Here is a 21706-nt window from a genome sequence, read left to right as displayed (position 1 = left end):
AATATGGAGTGATGAATGGCAATCCTGCAAAATCTCTTTCCCACTGCTCCACAGAATAATGCCAACAGTAAGGATGAGAGATTAACTCTGACCATGTTTATTCCCTTCTTGCTTTGGAGAAAATGGCTTGGAGGTCTGGTTAATGTAGCACTGTGTGTGTTTTATTGATGTCTCCTGTTGCAAAGCTAATCTCCTCTCTCATTCTAAAATGACTGAGAAGTTATGAACTGATTGTTGCTCTGATGGACTGAAAGAAAAGTCAACTAAAAGAACTTCTTGGGTACAGTATAGTCCATACTTAGCAATATTTACCTATGAAGTATAGCTTTGCATAAGAATATTCAAGCAAAAAGGTTGAATTATTGAACTTTGAAATTCCTGCTTCATTCAAGGCAATAGAAGCTCTACACAGTTTTCTAAAGTAAATGTTTCTTAAGAAGACACCCTTATTACTATTCTGTAAGGCCGAAGAACACAAGCTTGGAAGAAACTGCTGTTCTATGGAGCACAGCATGAACCCTTGCAGGAGATAGTACTTCTTGTTGGCTACAACAGGCTTCCATCCTATTGAGAAGATTGGATACTGGAATTGTGGAACTTCCTTTACTAGTATCTCATATGTAAGTTTAATCAAGGTAGTCTTCAGAAATGACAAAAAATCTGGGCTGTGAGGAAACTCTAGAGAGAGTTCCTCTTCAGTGAAGCATTGAAATCTAGTATCAGAAGAACTCAGAATTTTCAGCAGAAAAATGTTGTCTCATGTTACACTGGTGGAAGAGACATATGACCACAAATATATACATCTATTGAGTTATGCACTGTCATTCAGGTTTAGAAAATGTCACTTGCTTCTTTTAGGAAAAAAAATAATAATAATAATGCTGCACATTAATGTCCAAGAGAAAATGGAATAGAGAAATTTACTTATATACCATCTCAGTTTGAATGCATTTTGAAGGAAGATCTTACTTCTAACCACAGAAATATATTGTCATAAAACAGACCTCAATATAAACAAACAAACAAAATAGATTAAAAGTAAAATAAATAAATAAAAAAAAGAAAAACTATCTGTGCTCATCAGAATATTTTCTTCTATCAGATAATAATGTCCAAGAATCTGACCTTTTCTGGCAATAAGTAAATAAATAATCCAAAATAGATATTCATGGGAGTTGACATTCAGGGCAGAACTAATTATGCTCTACAGTCTTACTACACTTTTTCCTCAAGCAGATTTATCACAAATGAGAAGATAGTTTTGAAGAAGGCTGCTTGTGGAGCTTCTCTCACCTAGAGACAACTTGAGGAGATTAAGTTATTTTCATTTCTCATCATTGCTTTCAGGTGGCAAATTTAATGACAGATATGTTGTGACTGGTCCATGTGGAAACAAAAGGAAAAACAAAAGGAAAAAATAAAGGCAAAATGACTATTATCTCCAAAATCAGATTTAATACATGCTATTCAACTTGATTCTTTCGTATGATTATGGTCTTCTACCTTAACAAAATATATCACGAAGATTGGCTGGGCTCATATTTCATTATTTACTGATTGTACATCATGTATTTATCTGTCAAGTTATGACTAATTAGTTACTACATAAATATAAATAGCTCAAGAATGAATTACAGCAATAGTACCTAGTAATCCAGAGCTGAGCTTTTGCAATAAGGAACCATGCTAGACAATATAAATTCTTCAAGCTTAAATAGGATATTAATCTCAGTGGTGTTGTAGAGATATAACTAATGGAACAACTTATCCAAGAGTTTTAAATTTAACACAAAAGCACATAAAACTTGTGTTTACTGAATTTGAATAGATTGTGAAAGCAAGGCACAACTCAAAAAATATATGAACCTTTTTTAATTGCATATCCATTAGCTTCCAAAGTAAACAGCATTTTATTCTGTACTACATGCTGATGTTCTATAAATTATTTTCAGCTAATCTAAAGTCAATTATTTGCAATTACTGAAAATTAGAAAATCGGAGCATGGAATGTGGGCCTGATTTTTCACTTGAAAACAAACACATAGGATGGATTTATGAAAGACCAAAGAGGCAAGGAAAAAAAAAAAGACATAAACACAATGAGACTAATATTCAGATCATTTTGGCCACTGCTACACTGTTATAGGAGCTACATAATGACTGTGAAGGAATTTTAATTTTAATTTTGCAATTGTACAAGATCATGATAAAAATAACAAACATAAAGACAATAAGGTAAGTAATCAGTACTTTTTCAGTTTTGATAAACAAAGAGTTAAGCAGTCTGGAGAGTAGCAGACAGGAGACTACAGGAGGTACTAAATTAGAAGGGTAGTCTACCTGGCTCCTTGAATAGCAAATGAGGTTCTTGTTAAAAATGATTCCCAGTACCACAATAATCTTTGCCCTAAAGTATTTCTGATAAAAATCTCTCTAACTACAATTAGACAGCTGAGGTTACCTTGAGTGCTGAATACTGGATGTTGTAAATATCCCCTACACTCAGCATTATTTAAAACCTTGAGAAAATAAGTGTTTATCTTCTAAAACTGACAGAACAGGCAGTTGTTGAAGAAAAGCAGTTTATTTTCGTAAGGTTTCTATAAATGCAGTCATAGACAAGGATCCATCTTTAAGTTACAAAATTTGAAGGTAGAAAACAAAGTGAAACATTCAACACTGTTCAGTGCAATACAAGGGATGCTATAAGGATTGGAACTGATCATTGGTTTCTTTAGAAAGCATCAGATAGAATGTCTGTGGTGGAATTTCATCCTAACAGCTGGAATTTCATCCCAATAAGTAAAAGAACTGTGTTTTAGCTCACTGTTTTTGTCCCACACAATGTAAAAATTACCAAAGTCAAGGTTTCACACTGAAAGGCTAAGAGGGAAAATCTCATAGCAAAGCAGTTAACCTATTGCAGGAGAATTTAATCCCTTCTTTGTTTATCAGATATTCCATGAAAGGAGAGTTAGGAAGGATATTGCAGTGGTTGAAAGGGACAGTTATCACTCCTTTTCTGTTATACGTGACAGAAAGTGCAGTTCAGACTAAAGGAAAATATAATTCTTCCATAACCACATTTTTTTTTGATGTCATCACATCATTCTGATGTCCTTCATGGGAATTCAATCCCTAGCACCCAGCCCTTAAAATCCTGTAGCTGATATGAGCTTTGAACGATTCCTTGGTAAGAAATGTGGGAAGTCACTGGACTGCTAATGCTGCAGGCTCTGATTAATCAGACAGAATCACTGAAAAGAAATGTTATCATTTTTGTGACAGGTTTGTAAGCACTCCCAGTTTCAGGAGTATTTCCTATAAGCTGAAATATAAGCAGGCAAGCCACAATATCTGGTTCATTTCTTGGCAATAGTTTTATTGTCTTCACTTTAGCAAATGGTGTAAATTCTGGCCATCTTTATGAGTCTCAGCTAGGAAGATGTAAGCTATGAGTTTCCATCTCACAAATGCTTTCTAAGATACAACACATTCATATTTACAAAGCAATTTAAAATCTTCACATGGAAAATACAACCTTCATATTATATGTGTTGCAGCACATCAATACATTAAGATAGTCTGATGAACTGTTATATTTTTTACTTTTCTTTATTAAATGGTGCTGCACCATAATTATTACCTCAGTCACTGTAAGAGGAAATGAATATACGAGCTAAAAGAAAAAGCATGATTAATGTCAGTATGTTTGTTCGTTAAGTTTAATGAATTTCTTTGTAAATCCTGAAAAAATTTTGTGACCAAAATCACTTATTTATGAGACTCCAAGCTGCACCCTGCAACAGCATCTCTAAAGCATCTTGAGCTCCTAGTGATAAAGAGTAGTGGTAAGAGAGACCTTTCACTTATTCATGAATGTAACCCATAAACGTGTTTTGACAAGACTGTATTCTGCAGTACAGACAAAGCTCTTCTCTCAGCCTTCAGCCCACCATGCTGGTGTCGCTTCTCAAGTGTTCCACCTTGAAAAAAAAATTATCTTCTGCCTGTCCAAGAGGATTTTTAATTACCAGTCCTGAAGACTTGGCCTTAACCACACCATTGGCCTGTGCAGAAGTACTGTGGGACCAAGGCACTTCGTTCCTTAACTTTGTCCTTTAGGATAAGGTCCATTTACTGACAACTGGAAGGGCTGTGTACATAGAGGAAGATGACAAACCAATGTGTTATTCTAAAATGGCTGACAGATCACAAAATGAGGCGTTGTGGTCTTTTTGACTCAGTGATGCACACATGCACAGCATTATCTTATTTTCTTTCAGAAAAATTAAAAGATAACAAATAAAAAACATATCAGCCAGATTCTAGAACATTTGCTGTTAGCTGTCATGAATATCTTGGCTCACTGTTGAGAAGATCTGTGAGTTTGAGAATGTAAGTGCAAAGAAGCATGGTGTTGAGTCATTCCTCATAGTCAATTATTAAACATGCCATAGAGGAGATCTGGTGCCTGCAGTGACCAGGCTGCTTCTCTCTATGTTAAGCGCTCAGGGATTCTCAATCATTTCATGTTGACATTTAATGCCAAAGAAACTGGGAGGAGGGAGATACATGTTCCCTCTGTCTTCTCAAAATATCAACTGAGCAATTGTCAGGAATGGAAATCCTAATTAATGTATTAAACTCAGTTTTTCAAGTTCTTCACTTGTCTCCCTCTGCGCTTCAGCAGCCATTCAACTCCAGGTGCTGCTCTGCATTTGGCTTTCAGAATCAGAAAGCTTTGATATATACAAGGAACCAGCCACAAAAATTAAAGAACCAAGAGACCATTCCAAAAATAAGTGCTTCCATTTTCCATAATATGTGTTAAGAGACTCTTTTCTTTATACTTTCCCCTAACGTTGGCTGCTGACTGTTCTGCAAGTCAGTGGATTCAAAGCATCCTTCACTCACCACCACCTTCTCTGGGATGAATGTCACCTACATAAGCAAGGAGGTTCACCTGAGAAATCCCAGTCCACATCTCCTCTCTCTCAGCAATTGGACACATGCTGACTCCAAAAAGTCAAATTATGGGTATATTATGTTTAGCAATGATAACTTTTAAGGCTGATTATAGAAATACACACGAAGAGATAAAAAGGCTTTAAAAGGCCTGGCAGACATTCAGAAACTTAGATGGGAGACAATGTAAAAGCAACCACCACATTCTGTTACTTTCGAAAATCAGAAGCCTCTGAGAAACTAGCTCATGGTAGTTGTAATAATATTTTTTTCTAAATTATTTCTTCCCCTAAAAAGAGATATTCACTGCAGGAAGCAGCCGAGATGGAAGTCATGCTCCTGACCCTGATCCTGACAAGGCATAAAAAGTGGCAAAGTCACAGCCAGGAAAAAAGCAGGAGTCTCTTACATGCGGATCTGTCTAATCTCCTCTCCAAAATCTTTGTTCTTGTTAGCTGATGCATGCAAACAAATAAAAACTTTTGGCTTTTGCATTTATATGGGAAGACACTTTTGATTTGCACCACCTGGAGTACCGATGCAATGCAGCCTTTCAGTGATTATGACATTGGTATTCATAAGCAGCTGGTTCCAATTAGCAGTTTTAGATAAACACAATAATGGATATAAGTACAACTGACACTCTTCCTTTTTGTCTATTTACACAGAAAGCCAGACTTGCTCGAATTCGTGCTGCAAAGAGTGGGAGTGCTAATGCCTACATGCAGAGCAAACGAAATGGCTTACTGAGTAACCAGCTGCAGCAGGTAATGTTTTTGTATTCTCTGCCTCCAGAGTAACAGCTTAATAATAGCCCAGCAGCAGTTTATTCTATTTATCACCAGGGCAAGTCAACTTGGGTCTTTAGGCAATATTATCTTTAGAGGTAGGTTAAGGGAGGATAAGCTGGACAATTGTTATGTTAAAGGTAGCTTATGAGAGCTGATGATAGGGTAATAATAAAATAATAATAATGATAATATTAAAATGGCCAGATAGAAATGCTGGATTCAATGTAAGCCACAGTTTTAGAAGTAAATCCTGCAGAAGACCCCATTAAGAAAACAGAGTTTTTGCCCCTTAGGATGTATGTTGGATTTATCTCATTTGGCTTTAGACACCTAGAACATGGGTGATGTTTTCTCATAAAAGTAGCTGTAGAGTACTGTTGGCACAAAGGGGTGTTGCAGAGTGAAAAATGTTCCCTGGAAGCACCTAATTTTTTTTTTTCCTGGAGAAAATCTCAGTGATTACCTCCGAATGCAGCACAGACTAGTAACAGGAAGCCCAGGCAGCAGCTGGGACCAGGATGTGCAGTGGCTGCGTGGCTGTGAGCAGCTGGAGGTGGCCCCTGGGCTGCTCGGAGCTGCAACCAGCTGAGAAAGACTGAAGACACAGTGTTTCTTAGTCCCTGCCATTTTCTGGTGTTTTGGCAGTTCCCTGGGGGATACAGGAAGGCTTTCATTCCTCTATGACCTTTCTGTTTAAAAACTGTTAAAAAGCCTATCATTCTAGCAAATAGCCAGAAGAGGAGGAAGTGGCTGTGTGATTTAGCATAAAAGAGGAGCAGGCAGAATACTTGTTTCCTCTTCTGCATGGAAGAATTCAAATCTTTGAAAGAAAGAGACACCAAATGGCTTAATTGCCATGCAGCTTTCAAATATCCCAAAGTTGAATTGTAATCTCTCCTATTATCCCACTTCCTCCCCTATTTAGTTTTCTGCTGTCTAGTGAATAATTACAAAAGCAATTAATAAACAGTGGATGCTTTCTACTTAATTCTTCATTCTGTGTCAGTAACATCTGCTGTATGCTTTCTGAAGTCAGAAGATTGAGATCACTGACGTGAATTTTTGTGTAAGCAGCAATACCACAAATTCCTTAGTGCTGTGAAATGATCCCAGGAGGACAACTATGTTCGTTTTCCTTCCAATAAGACATGTTCCCAGGAAAAATATATATATATTAATAATAAAAAATTACTGTCACTGGAATTTATGATAATTTTAATATTAATTCAACATTCAAAGATCATGTGTAGATTGTAGTTGGAAATTGTACTAGTCCACCTATATACACATAAAAGACCTAAGATAGAAATATTTAAAAGAAAACGCAAAGCAAGGATATGAATATATATATTTAAATCAAAAGCAAAAAGGTAATTGCATCCAAGGTCATTTGTGTTATCCCATGTAGATGAGACGTTGTTATGCTGCAGTATACAATCCAGATTAGTTCTGATAAAATATTTGGATAAGAGCCCTCTTGTTCATAAATGAGAATAATAGAGTTCTTTGTATTAACAGTCCTCCAGTGAAGAAGAACAGGCCTTTGTTAGCAAATCTGGCTCTTCCTTTGAAACACAGCACCACCACCTGCTTCACTGCCTGGAAAAAACTACGGTAAGAAAAAAAAGGACTGTGTTTTCCTGTAAATTCCAACATCAGTGTAGTTCTGAATGTTTTCAGTATTTCTTCTAATTAATAAGCCTTTATGTGAAAGTGTTTAGCTTTTTTTCTTTTCTTTTTTTTTTTTTAGAGAAGCCATTTTATCATATTTTAAAACATTATACCCTCTGAATGTAAATAAGAGAAAGAACCTGGATGACAGCCTCATCTAAGGTGAAAGATATTGTGACATGAGTCTAGTGTAGGGGCAAATGTGACCTTCAGAGTGGTTTTCATACATTCCATAATGCTAACATCTGCACTTTTCCGCAGTACAGTTCATAAGACATCATTTGTAGTCCTTACATATTCAAAACTGTGGAGTCAAAGCTTTGGTATAGAGAGCTGCTGAATGTTTCCTCTACCATGACTATGGTTCTCACTGAAGCAATTGCACAGGAGGATCCCCAAGCATCTTATTTTGAAGATTCAAATGTTTAATCCAGTTGTAGGTGCAAAGCTTCAAAGTCTTTTGGCTTCATTTTAGACACTGAGGTCCCTGTAGAAATCAGTGACTCAATTCATAACAGCCCAAATACACTCATCTAGATTTGAAACTCCCTATTAATCAAAAGAACTACTTATCATGTGCTGTCTATATTTTTCCCTGGTCAATATCTGAATAATTATACAGCCATAAAGGATAATAAACTACAGCAGAGTTATAATTCAGTACTATCTAAATGCAATGTTTACTAATAGTATGTATTTGGACAGTTAAGGTCACAGCAATAAACCTAATCATCCCTAACTTTATATTGCTTCCTCTTTTATCACTTTCTAAGGAAACTAACATAAATATTAATTATGTTTAATTTAATCTTTCTAGATTTGGGAATTTCACATTAAGGCATGCTAAAAATATCTCTCTGTATTTTCATATAGTTGCAGGTGTTATATTGCTATGTAAAATTTACCTTATATTGTAGGTACATTGGTCAACATCCATTAGACCACCATTTACAAATTTACATCTAGTTTTATAAGTTCTGGTTGCATGGAAAAAATATATGATAGAGGCCATCCATATGCCTTGTACTATGGCATTTCTTGACAAACACTATAAACACTTGATCAAGTTAGTGAGTGCTGAATATCTAGGTTAAGTATTTTTGTGATTTTTATCCATTTTTATTAATAAGTCACTAATAGAAGAAAAAAAAAAAGAGATTGCCAATAGGATACAGCTCACCAAAAATGAAGACGTACAATACCGGTGTCTGGACAGCTAGCTCAGATACAAATTCCATGACACGTTCTGCAGTCTCCTTCTGTTTTTTATTTATTTTTTGCACAAATGAAGTATCTTATTCTCAGAAGCCAAATCAAAGGTTACAGTTATGGCATGACTTCTCTTCCCATTGCTGCATCAATACCACTCCCTCTCCCAAACCCTCCTTGAAATCTAACATTTTAAGACATTTTCAGATAACAGTTAAAAAGCACAAGGTAGAAAAAATGGCTCAAAATGAGGCAATGAGCACAAGCTGAAACACAAGAGGCTCTGTCTAAACATCAGAAAACATTTATCTATTTATTTATTTAAATATAGTGCTGGTGACTGAGCACTAGCACAGGTTGCCCTGAGAGGTTGTGGAGTCTCCCTCCTTGGAGATTCTTAAAAGCCACGTGGACGTGGTCTTGAACGGCTTGAGGCTTGAACAACTTGACAGCTTGAGGCTGCCCCAACTGAGCACTGCCCTAGGGGCAGGTCCAGATGACCTGCTGTGATTCTGTGAAATCTATTTTGCAATTTATTTTTAAGTTCTGGATACATAGGGAAACTTCATGCTATTTCATCTTAACTTTATGATCTAGTTTTCCATTAAAAGACATGGTAATGCTTCTACTATATTTGATGGAGATCAATGTGAAAGTTTTACTACTACTCTTTCTAAAAGACTTTAAAGTTTTCTACCTACAGACATTGCTAAATTAAAATATGATGTATGTATATATATAATGTTCTGTTTTTGACAGCATTTCCGTGTAAATAAAATGGCACATCTGTTACATCACTAGCTAGTAATCTCATCTCATGGTTGCTTATGTTTTTTCCATTCTTACTTTCAGAATATTTATTTTTATACAATGGGTTGTAGGACAGAATGTCTCGCAGCATAAAATGTAGCTACTTTTCCAGGGTTCACAATGGGTCCTTTTGGAACATTTCTGAGACATTTTATACTAGGACCTGATAATAGTAATCTGCCTTAAAAATGTTCCATAGATGAACATTACACACATATTTTAAAAACCTAGTAGTAGCCACAGGTCGTGTCAAACTATCACAGAAATCATGAAAAAAAAATTATTCATTTGGTGGGAGCTGGATTCAACACCAAAATTTTCAAATTTCCTCTAATTATAGTGGTGGAATATGTAAGCCTTTATTTTTATTTTAAACAGAAGTCTTTATTTTTAAGAATCTATAATGCAAGTATTATCTTGTTTCCTAAAGTTGACTACAATCTACTTTTCTTTTCCTTGTTTGTTGGGTCCTGTTTCTGGCACTGATGTTCATATGACACATGAACACAAAAATGTATTCATGGGCTCCAAGTTGTATTCTGCAACTGTCTGGTCAGATCATACATTCCAAAAATTTAAGTGGGAAGCTGAAATTTTGGGCCCCCATTCTGTGGAATCTAGCAAGTAGCTGGCTCATGGTAAAACAGCAAGAGTTAGATGCCTTCTTAGCCTCCCCTCATCTTTTGAATTAAATATAATTTGGTGTAAACCTCAACCAAAAGAAGTTAAGCAAAGAAATATTCTATTTTCCAACATTTTAAAGCCAATAAGACGAAATCTTTTCTACCCTAAGAAATTCAGTGTGAGCAATGTTATTGAATTCTAAAACTTACATTAATAATTAAAATAATTGTATTGGAAGTTATATTTTACAGGCTATTTTTAGCTGATGTAAAAACAGTTAATCTATTTTATTATACTTATTAATTAACTTGAGCCTTTATATCATTTCAAAATTATTCCAGTCTATATTAGAAGTTCACTCAATGGCTCTCCTTAATGGACCCTACTAATTGAATTCTTGTCGGTTACTACATAAAAGTTTTAGGAAGAACAAAATTACTTTCAATCAGAAAACTAGCAGAGATCTTGGCAAACAGAATATAACCCACTGAACATAATCTAAGGATCGTGATTAGGTCACTTTTCTCTCTGAATTTTCTGTCCACTGTGTGATAGCATTCAAAATATTTTTTTGTGGCTGACACATGCCTAATAGAAGTTGATTGTCAAGCAAATTCTTTCCATATCACTTGAAATTGGTATGCTTCAACACCAGTCAATTCCACACAAATTTAAGTTTGAGTGAAGGAGAAGAGAAGAAATAGAAATAATAATAATGTCTATGAAGGTATTTCCATTTCTAGCAAACATATGGCTACAATTATTATTCTATTTATTTTGCTCACATATGTTATATTTGCACTACGCTATAATTCTCCTGGAAAACATGAGCACCTTTCCAATTAGTGTATTGTTCTTCAGGGGATTTTTTTCATTCCGATGCATAAAAATGCAGCAGGCTAACAAACTTGAAGTGAATGAGACTGAGAAGAGTGTAAAACTACTTAAAACATGTCCCCTAAACCATCCACAGGATATGTAGACTGATTCCAGTGGTAACTGGAAATATTTTAGAAAAATATTTCAAACTGCATGTGAGCATGTTTTAATCTGTTTAGTTTGGGCTGTCACTTCTAAATTATTGTAAAAATTCCCCTTTGTTTTGTTGTTGCCATCTACTATAATCAGGACCACTATTTTACACCCTTCAGCTCACAAAGAAAGTGTGGAAATCACAGCTGGAAAATATTTATGAATTTTATTTTATTATGGTTTCATACAGTAAATCTTATTTATTTTCAAATGACATTTAGGGCATTTACATAAGCACCACTTTTATTTTTATTAATAAACCTAATCCCTGATTTTGTGGCACTCCATAGATTATACAGATATTCGTAGTGCAAGCTACATTGTGATCATAAGCTATTTTACAAAAGAATTTGAATTACTTCTTTTGTAGTCAAGAGCCCTGAGAGTTTTGTTCCAGTGTTTACATTTGTACTGGTATTCAGCCCAGACTAATAGGGGCTAAACACTATAATCAAGACTAAGCTGTCTAACTTTACCAATTTATTCAGTTGTGTCAATTTAAGCCTTTAAACGAGCATGATTAATACATTCACTTTAACTTTGTGTGCATGCTTTGTCCCTTTGTTGGCTTCCTCTGGGCTAGAATCACGAGTTTGTGGATGAACAAGTCTATGAAGAGAGCTGCATGGAGGTTTCTACAGTCAATAGACCCCCAAGCCACAGCCCCTCTCTGTCATCTCAACAAGGTGTCACCAGCACTTGCTGCTCACGAAGACATAAAAAGACCTACCGCATCCCAAACACCACCATTGCTGGCAGCCGTCAAGGCAGTGTACAAGAGCTCAGCACCATCCAGATCAGATGTGTGGAGAGGACACCTCTGTCTAACAGGTACCTCTTATGCATCAACGCACCAAGAGCTGAAACCCCTTCAGTCGTTAGAGATGTTGATGTGTCGTGGTCTCCACAAGTGAGCTGGGAGGCTAAAGATAAAACTAAAGCTGTCATCCAAAAATGAACAGTAGGACTGAAATATCCCCTGCACTTAATTTTCTCTAGACTTAATTCTAAGATAATAGAATAGTCCCTCTCTTTGCATTTCTGTCGTCTCATGTCCTCCCCACAAAGTATTGTGTATTCTTTGCACAGAATAGCATCCAGGGACTCCAAATTATATAGAGCACCAAAGAGTACTGGCCATGGACAAACACATAAGAAGCAGCACAGAAAAATTTGCAATTCAGACACACAAGATGAGCAAATGGGAAATGAAAGAAAGTTTTATCACTGCTGTTGTGCTATTAATTTGGTGCAGAAACATAGCACAAATAAGACCTCAAATTAAGACAGAATGGGGAAACTAAATTAGATTCCCAGAGTCCCAAGTGTTTTAGCCATAAGATAGACTCTTCTAAACAAAAAAATATGAAATGGTTAAGAAAAATTTATTTTCCCATTTGAGGAGTTATCACAAAAGTGAGGAAAGTGCAGTTTAAGACTCTGTAATTTGCTGAAAATCTCTGCTCTTAGAAATAAACCATTTGGCTTTTGGATATACCTGAGCACCATCTCTGAAAACACAGCAAAGGTCTCGGGAGACTCAAAAGTGTTTGCCATTGAACTCAAACGTGCTGGCATTTAACAAAGAAGCGTTCTCAGCACTACGTGATATAAAGATTGTCTTGTTAAGTGACATTTTGAGTAGCTTACTTTAAACAGTTATTAGGTTTGGATTTCACTTCCATGAACAATTTAGCAGCTTGTAGCTAATGGAGTTTTTCAGTTGCTGTGCAATGAGACCTCTTGGCCAGCACAAAGCTCCAATCTTTAGATTTTCAGGAAATGTTCTGCCTGGATCCTTCCTTTCCCTGCTAGAGGACTTTCCTGCACCACACCTCCAGTCACAGAGTACATAGAAATACAATGCACCAGCTTTGTGCTAGCAAACAAGCTAAAAACACAAGCTCATAGTGCCAGTCTCACCTCAAATAAGTCTGAGTTTTAACTTTCTTATGATGCTGAGGTATTGCAGCAACTCCATGAACATTGTAACTCAGTGTGTACATCACCGTGTCTTACTATTGAGGATATATAACATACAAAATGCTCTTAGATAAATATGGCATGGAGGAATCAGTAGGGTACTGGGACTACCCCTTAGTTTCCACTTTTCTGCAAAGCAAGCCTTGACAATGCTGTTTATTTTTCTGCAGGGAGCAGGTCAAATGCTTCCCCTGCTCAGAAACAATGTAGGTGATGAGCTGAGAATGTCTTAGAAGTACTGAAACTTCTGGGTGGGAAGGAAGACAGAAAGCGGGCCTTCTCCTTGTCCATACCTGCTACTGGGGTACGTAGGGTGGTGCCACTTTGCACCTCTAAGCCTCTGAGCTCTGTAACACAAAAGAGGACCAGCTGAGGCAGTAGAATTGGGCGTACAAGAGGTTTGCCGTAACATGGGCTTTCTTTCTTTATGGGTTTTTGTTTCTTCCTCCAGCCGATCCAGCTTAAATGCCAAAGTGGAAGAGTGTGTTAAACTAAACTGCGAGCAGCCTTACGTCACTACAGCAATAATTAGCATCCCAACACCTCCAGTCACCACACCTGAAGGAGATGACAGGCCAGAGTCTCCCGAATATTCAGGAGGAAACATTGTCAGAGTATCTGCTTTGTAAAACAAGGAATTATTTATAAATTAGAATAAAGACCACTTGCAAGCTGAGCTGGAGCAGTGGGAAACAAGTCCTAAGGAATGAGAGAGCTGACAAAGACAACACCCCTTGATGTGTGTGCCAGCAGCAACGGATTGAGAGGTTCAGGAGAACCACAGCACTTTGTGGGTCTCGGTGTTGTAGCATGTGAACCAAATGGAGTTTCTACACACTGTTGGAACTGACACACGGTGGAAGCTTCTGTGACTATCCTGACTTACTATATGAGCACAATGAAATGTCCCCATTGATGCTTCTTCTTATCATGAGAGCTCTTTTTAGAAAAAAAAAAAGAAACAAAAAAATAGAAACAAACCTGTGTTCCTGCTGAATGCAAAATGAGAAACATTTTGATAACTTGTCTTTTTTTCTCTCCTGTTAATAAACAACCACAAACTTGTTGAGAAACTATGGAAAAAAAAAAAGAAAAAGGGAAAAAAAATGCTCATATGAAATATGTTTGTACTGACTGAAATAAATACAACCATAATGCATGCTGAAATTATTTGGAGCTGTGATCTCAGTTTACTTTTGTTGTTTTTCAGATTAGGCATGATAAAATATTACTGTAGAAAGGGGCATTTCTGTGCACTTACAAAAAGCTGATTGTTAATGTTCCATGGTAGTTGTACAAATAACTTCCCTTTGAAAAACACAGTATTTCATATTTAAACACTCATTAGTGAACTAAAAGTGTTCAGTTAGTTCAATATTTACTATTGTTTTATCTTGCTTCCTAGGTACTGTTACAACTGCAATAAGTCATTGTACACCTGTTGTATCAGGAATCAGGATTTATTTTTCTTCAAGGTATTTTACACAACTTCATCTACACTATAAACTGCGAATTGCAAACATTTAAATAATCTTACAGCCAAACTCTGCATCACAAATGTGCTACTCAATCACTGTTTGTTTTGTCCACTGTCCTCTATTTCCATGACAATTCATTGTCCACTCCAATGTTACTGTACTGTTTGGGATTTTAAGGCTACTGACGAAGCGGCATAGTCATTTGTTCCGTAGACATCTTGTCTACTTCTGTATTTTCAGAACAAATCTGTTGTTCCAATGTACTGTTACAGGATCAATACTATTTGAAATGAATTTACAACAAAGGTGTGTTGAGGATCCACTAACACTTATCTCCAAACCTTTCCCGCTGACATTCTGCAGCATCCAGAGTATTGGCTAAGGTGGAAGACACTGAAAGGTATTCAGTAGAAATGATGACTAAATTATTTTTGTAATTATGTGTAAACTTGCATCCTAAAATTTGTTTGAGAATTTATATTGTGTCAAGATATTTAATTACCTAAGAACACTGATAGAATAATGAATTGGATCCCGAAGCTACAAAAATGCAATTGATATCAACTGGAATTTGCCTACGTGGGCAGGCCTAGAAGGCACTGCGAAGGCTCTGCTGGTTAAGGTTTTTTGGCTTCATTTTTAAAATGCATTGATGTTAGCAGGAACCTTTCTGATAAAAAAGTGTCATTTTTCTCCATAAGAGTGTGTTAGAAGATGTATCATAATGTTTCCTATATACATGAACAACCATACATCATATACATCAAATATACATGGAATATATGCATATCAATACATACATATATACATCGAGAACACTGGATCAGAAATGATTGCATGTCTGCAAAATAAAATATGCATATAAATCAAAGGCTCGGTGCATTAGAGGCCATTACAATAAATGATTAACAGTTTATTAAATAGTTTGAGTAGTATATATTTCAGAATAGTATTTGTTAGCATTCTACTGACCTTAAAATTTACATTAGGAGAAAACACCCACTAAAAAGTGAAACTCACTGATAATATACCACGTTTTAGTGCACACAGATACTAATATTTCTCTGTACATGTCAACAGAGATTGAAGAGTAGATGATGGACTATCATGCTACAGTATATACACCAAAATATAACGTCACGTACTAGACTTAAATTGCAATTAAAAGGAGTATATAACGTAATGAAATACTTTTTTTTCTTATTGTTTAGTTATTCAGAAGCTTAGCTAATTTGCAGTTAACTTCCCACTTTTTGTGCAAATCAGAATAACTTACTATAAACTGAGCTTCTAAATTTCTTTTAGATCAAAATAGATAGCAGAATCATAGATTGTCCTCTGACAAAACACCAACTCTGAGTATTTCTGAAGTCAATCAAATTGCATTGCTCTCGTCCCTTCTAGCCTGTTAGAAAATTGTGGTAGATCTGCTGAAGCTGGTGAGTTACCTAAGTTTTAATGGGGTTAAAAAAAAGCAAAATGGTCGTAGAGCTTTTATTTACATACTCCTTCTACCCATGGCCATTCACAAAAAAAAGGCTTGGTCTCAACCTTTTGCTAAAACAGTTATTGATATAAATCTGCCTTGATACTAGCAATCAGCTTAATGCCATATGGTACTTCTTGACCAGTTACATCAGGTAAATAATGTAAAAAGGCAGTTATTGAAGCCAGCTTGGGACAGATTACATACAACCCAGGAAACCTACTGACTCCATCAAGTCATGACTCTTAAAAACTCTTTATTCTCCTTTTCGCATGAATTAAAAAAATAAAATAAAAAAAATCACACTACAGCAATACACTTGCATAACAGTTATACCCCTGAATCAATCTGTACTTTCATTCTTAAATTACAGTTTAAGGAATAATTTAGTATGATTTTGCAGTCTTGTCTTATATTTCCATATGTTACATGCAAAACCATTAATTTATTCTGAATTTGGGAAATACACATTCTTTTGGTGTTTTAGGTGATTTAAATACTGTTTTGGTAGTGAATGACTGTTGATGACTGTGTAAAATGCATCTGTACTGTACATGAAATGTAATTATTTCTGTGTATCATACAAAGAGACCGAGGTTGTTGTTTTTGACAATTTTGTTTGACAGTCATATATCGTATTTCAGAAGGCAGCATAATACATGCTTTATGCTGAATAAATAGACATTTGAGGAATATTTAAATAAAACATCTGCATGCTTGAATGGGTCAACCTGGTTTTGCAATAACTTATTCATGGGACTTGTTTTTTCCTACCAAGAGTCAAGGAACACTAAGTCTGAGGACAATGAATGTCCCCAGTACACATTTCAGGCAAGCACATCTGAGCCCATGCAAACCATAAGAGAGCCACCAAGACCAGCATGCTCCATTAACACAGAGTTGCCCTTCTCTGGGTAGGCAGCCACCACATTTCCCTTCCCCGCTGCCCTTCAATATTAGTGCTGCTACGAGGAGTCCTTTGTCAGTTCCTACCCAGCCTACAGCAGCAGAGAAAATTGGGGCACTGAATTGTTTCAAAAATATTTTTCAAATATTTCAAAAAATTTCTGCTTTGTTTTGAATATATCCAGACACCTGGATATATCTCCCAGGCTACAAAATCCCCTCAAGTCTGAGAGCAAATTCCCTTGATATATTAGTGCACAGATGTGATCAAACTCCTTTCACAGCAGCAAACAACAAACTGCGGATCATTTGCAAGAGGCAAATGACAGTGCAGATGATGCTCATCTATCAGCTGCCTATGCCATAGCACTGGCATGCATGATGGTCAACTTTATCAGGAGCTGAACCATCCTAGACCATTTTTAAGAAGAATGACTGTCCTCCCATAAAATGTCTTCAGAAACAGAAAACATATGCTTTACATTTTGAGATTTTTGTATATAGTCACTGTAGAAACACACCCACTGCTGAGCGAATGCACTTGCAGCAAAGAGCACACTGCAACCTGCACATGCTCTGTGGGAAAGGGTGACGTTCAAGAAGAAAATCGGTCTGGAGGAGGATAGATTAGTAAAATGACGGGATTGAAAAGATTTGGACTGGGAGGATGCTTAGGAGTTCATATGCTCTCTTGCCTGTAACTGGGGCTCACCGTGGTTTTATTTTGCCATTGACCACAGAAACATCTGAAGATGCTCAGGTGTCCTGGAACAGAAAGGATCGGTAACTACACAGCAGAATGATGTGTAACCGGAGAGACAGAATAGCTGTCAGTAGTGGACAACATCAACATAGATAAATTGACAAAGGCTGTAAGACATACCTAACTACCTAGACCATTTAGTTTCTTACTTGCCTGCATTATTTATTTACTTTTCAAGTACCCATTTTCACTGTATGCACAAGTATGCACAACAAGCAACTGAAGGCGGAGGAGTGCTGAATAAAAAGCAAGCAGATGCATAAAAAATCTTATGCATTTAGGACATCGCAAATTGTTAAAAAAAAAAAAAAAGTCTATCATACCAGAGTTTTAAGTTTTTAGAAACAATTTCATTTCAATAATTCACATGAATTAAATATAATGCTTTAGAGATTTTAAAAAAAAAGTATTCAAAAAAGTATTTTAAAAACCCAAAAACTATTTTAAAAACACTTTCCTGTATCATAATTACATTATTTCCCTTATCATAATTGTGTTGTCACTGCCACCAACAGCCTCTCTTTTTACTATTTATTCTTTATAATATTCTCTTAGATTTACAGGGTGCTTTTACAAAATGGGTGGTTTTAAAGAACAGAAAGCAGTTATATGCAGCATATAAAGCATATATAAAGCAGTTATATGCTTCCAGAAAGCCTTGACTCATGACCTGCTGGTGGATGAAGCAATACCTTGTCCAAAGACCAGGAATAGTGAAGTTTGTCTCCTAAAAGTATCCCCATACTCCCAAATTATCTCCCTGTAAACCTCACTCAACCTCACTGCTGCAGCAAGTTCCCTCAACTGTGAGATTCGTGTGGCTGAATGGAAATGTCTGATGTGGGCAGGGGGTGACCCATTTCCTAACACATTAAGTGATCTGTGAAAAACATTAAGGAGCAGCTCCATAGTTGCTTCTTGTGACAAGAAAGATTTGGTTCATTACAGCTTATGCTGCACAGAAGAAAGAATATACCACCATTCTCCTCTGGGTACTCCTGCAAAACTAACGGGAAAAGGAAATTAAAGACTGAAGTAGTTCTCACTGCTGCAAATATCTCTAAATGTTCCCCTTTTGCCAAGCAGCCTCTCTCTTACTTGTATCCTAAAGCTCTGCAGGAAAAGAATAGACTTACAGCAACCCAGTCAATCAATTTTAAGGCTCCTTTAACAAGCCCTAGAAAAACATAGACAGCTCATAGTCTGATCACACAAAAAGAGAAAAGTTTGAAAGTGTTCCAATTTACAGCTAAGACCTAGATTGACAAATGGGGTTAGATACTCAAAATAGAAGTTTTCTTTCCCAGAAAAGGAATACTTTCATCATTCCTGACATGTAAATCTTTCCCTGAATTAAGCTAACCCCATTCTGAATGCAGACTGGCTTAGGAACTGCGTACCAACCAAAAGTTACCCAGACTGTAGATGTTTGTTATCGTGGAAGTCCAAAAACACTGGTCTGGGAGACTGGTCCCTTATTGAAGGAGCCCTACCACAATGAAGGAACCCCCCACCAAATCATTTTTCAAGAAGCACTACCACAAACCCCTAATCTCTCTGTTCATGGTATGGATTCACCACCCCCTGGACCTAATGTTTTAGCTGTGATTTGATAAATCCCTTTCAACGTTTGAACTGAACAAGAGGCATTGAACTTCTTTATTGAAAAACTGAGCAGATCCCAGGGACATGTGTAGACCCTGTTTCTCAGGGTGCTCTTCAACACCTTGCTTGCATTCTGCTCTAAGAACTGGGAACCCCCACAAGGACTATATAAGTACCTCCACTATCTGTTACACTGCTGTAGAAGTAATCCTGGGCTTAATGAACAGTGGCATACTGATCTCCACCCTAAACACACAAATCTCATTCTGGATGACCTCAGGCATAGGTTCATTTCTCTAACCTCCTTTGTCAGACTGGCACCTTGGGTACATAAATACTCCTCAATCTCAAAGCAGAGGATCACCACAAGTCGACGTCTAACCACTATGCATACATGCATAATATAATTTTAATACTATATTTCTAATATATATACAGGATGCACAAACAAAATTTAGGCAGAGCAGCAATACAGGTATCTCACAAACCCAGCTCAGGAGCCCTAATCCAGATCTAAGGAGACTCCACAAGGTATTCTATCATATGCACGTTTCTCAAGATGGAAGAAGCCTTAACCCCTAAGCCTGTCCCAGTGAGCATACTCCAGCTCATCATGTTCAGACAGCTATACTACTGCCCTAACTACACCTACCTGCAGTGCTTCTTAACCACCTGGGAAGCCTAACACCAAGCAACTTGGGCAGTAAAAGCAGCCCAGGACTAGAGGCACAGTTGTACTTAGAGAAGGCTGAAACTTGGAATTATCACAGGGTCTAGTAGTCTTACGTGGCCTAGGATTTAGTCTAGTAAAGGAAATGTCCAAATGTTAGGATTACAAACTCATAAAGTATTCATGCTAGCAAAGGAGATCCCCAAAATGAACTTAGGGTTTTCCAAAGGGTCCTTGACAGGCTTGAGAGGTGGGCCTATGCAAACCTCGTGAGGTTCAAACAAGGCCAAGTGCAAGGTCCTGAACGTGGGCAGGGACAATCCCAAGCACAGATACAAAGTGGGGGGAGAATGAATTGAGAGCAGCCCTGAGGAGAAGGACCTGAGGGTGTTGGTTGATGAGAAGCTCAACATGAGCTGGCAATGTGCGCTTGCAGCCCCAAACGCCAACCATATCCTGGGCTGCATCAAAAGAAGAGTGGTCAGCAGGGTGAGGGAGGTGATTCTCCGCCTCTACTCTGCCCTTGTGAGACCTCACCTGGAGCATTGTGTGCAGCTCTGAAGCTCCCAGCCCAAGAAGGACATGGAGGTATTAGAATGAGTTCAGAGGAGGGCCACAAAGATGATCAAGGGCCTAGAGCACCTCTCCTACGAAGACAGGCTGAGAGAGTTGGGGTTGTTCAGCCTGGAGAAGAGAAGGCTCTGGGGAAACCTTATAGCAGCCTTCCAGTACCTAAAGGGGGCCTACAGGAAAGCTGGGGAGGGACTCTTTGTCAGGGAACATAGTGATAGGACAAGGGGTAATGGCTTTAAACTAAAAGAGAGTAGATTTAGATTAGATATTATGAAAAAACTCTTTACTCTGAGGGTGGTGAGGCACAGGCACAGGTTGCCCAGAGAAGCTGTGGATGCCCCATCCCTGGAGATGTTCAAGGCCAGGCTAGATGGGGCTTTGAGCAACCTGGTCTAGTGGGAGGTGTCCCTGCCTATGGGAGGCAACCCCAACCTGACAAAATGCAATCCACCATCAAAACATTCCATAGTTTGCCATTTGTCTTTTGTTGTTTTGTTTGTTTACGAACAAGAGTAAAAAAAAAAAAAAACAAGCAGCAATGGCCCAATCCACTGTGTAGCATCACAGGTCACTGTAGCAGTCCAAAATTCAGGCTTAGACACATCCTCCTTTTCTACATGGAACTTCCTCTGTAGCTACAGACATGTACAGAAATGTTGCTCAGGATAAGCAGTGGGAAGGATAGAAATCTGCATATGTGCAGTAATGCTGGGCATAAAACCTTCTGAAAGGCATATAAAAGTATTTCTGACAAAGTCATTCCAATCAAAATTTGGAGAGCTCTATCCTTTACCCTTTTTCTTAAATCCCAAAGTAAGTATTAGCATCTCTGTAAGAAAGATACAAAAGCAAAAAGGTAATTTTGCTTGCAATATAACCTGTGAAGTAATTACACCCACTTGTAGACTGCTAAAAAACAAACAACAGCCCACACAACTGAAGAGCTTAATTTCATGATCCCTTGGAAGCTTTCTTAGAAGCAATAAAAAAGCAACTGAAATTTACAGTTCAGTTTCTCCATGACAGAATAAGTAGAATGGGTAAAGATGCATCAAATTAACTCACACTAGCAGTAGGACCCTCCCAACACCCACCAAAGCATTCACGCTCTGTGACTTCAAAATGAAAAAGCCATTA

At 37.2% G+C, this 21706-nt stretch overlaps 1 protein-coding gene across 1 annotated transcript in view; it reads left to right on the top strand.

The window, feature by feature from the left end:
• Window positions 1-14064, top strand: part of KCND2 (potassium voltage-gated channel subfamily D member 2) — a 299209-nt gene extending 285145 nt beyond the window's left edge. The window contains exons 4-7 of the mRNA XM_040549987.1: window positions 5637-5735; window positions 7278-7373; window positions 11689-11936; window positions 13540-14064. Of these exons, the coding sequence (XP_040405921.1) occupies window positions 5637-5735; window positions 7278-7373; window positions 11689-11936; window positions 13540-13717 (621 nt within the window). The 3' untranslated portion in view covers window positions 13718-14064. The remainder of the gene's footprint in view (window positions 1-5636; window positions 5736-7277; window positions 7374-11688; window positions 11937-13539) is intronic.
• The last annotated feature ends 7642 nt before the right edge of the window (window positions 14065-21706 follow it).

The sequence above is a fragment of the Cygnus olor genome, chromosome 1 (assembly GCF_009769625.2).
Source record: "Cygnus olor isolate bCygOlo1 chromosome 1, bCygOlo1.pri.v2, whole genome shotgun sequence".
Lineage (NCBI taxonomy): Eukaryota > Metazoa > Chordata > Aves > Anseriformes > Anatidae > Cygnus > Cygnus olor.
The sequence above is the reverse complement of the archived record's forward strand: the minus strand, read 5'-3'. Positions and strand labels throughout refer to the sequence as shown.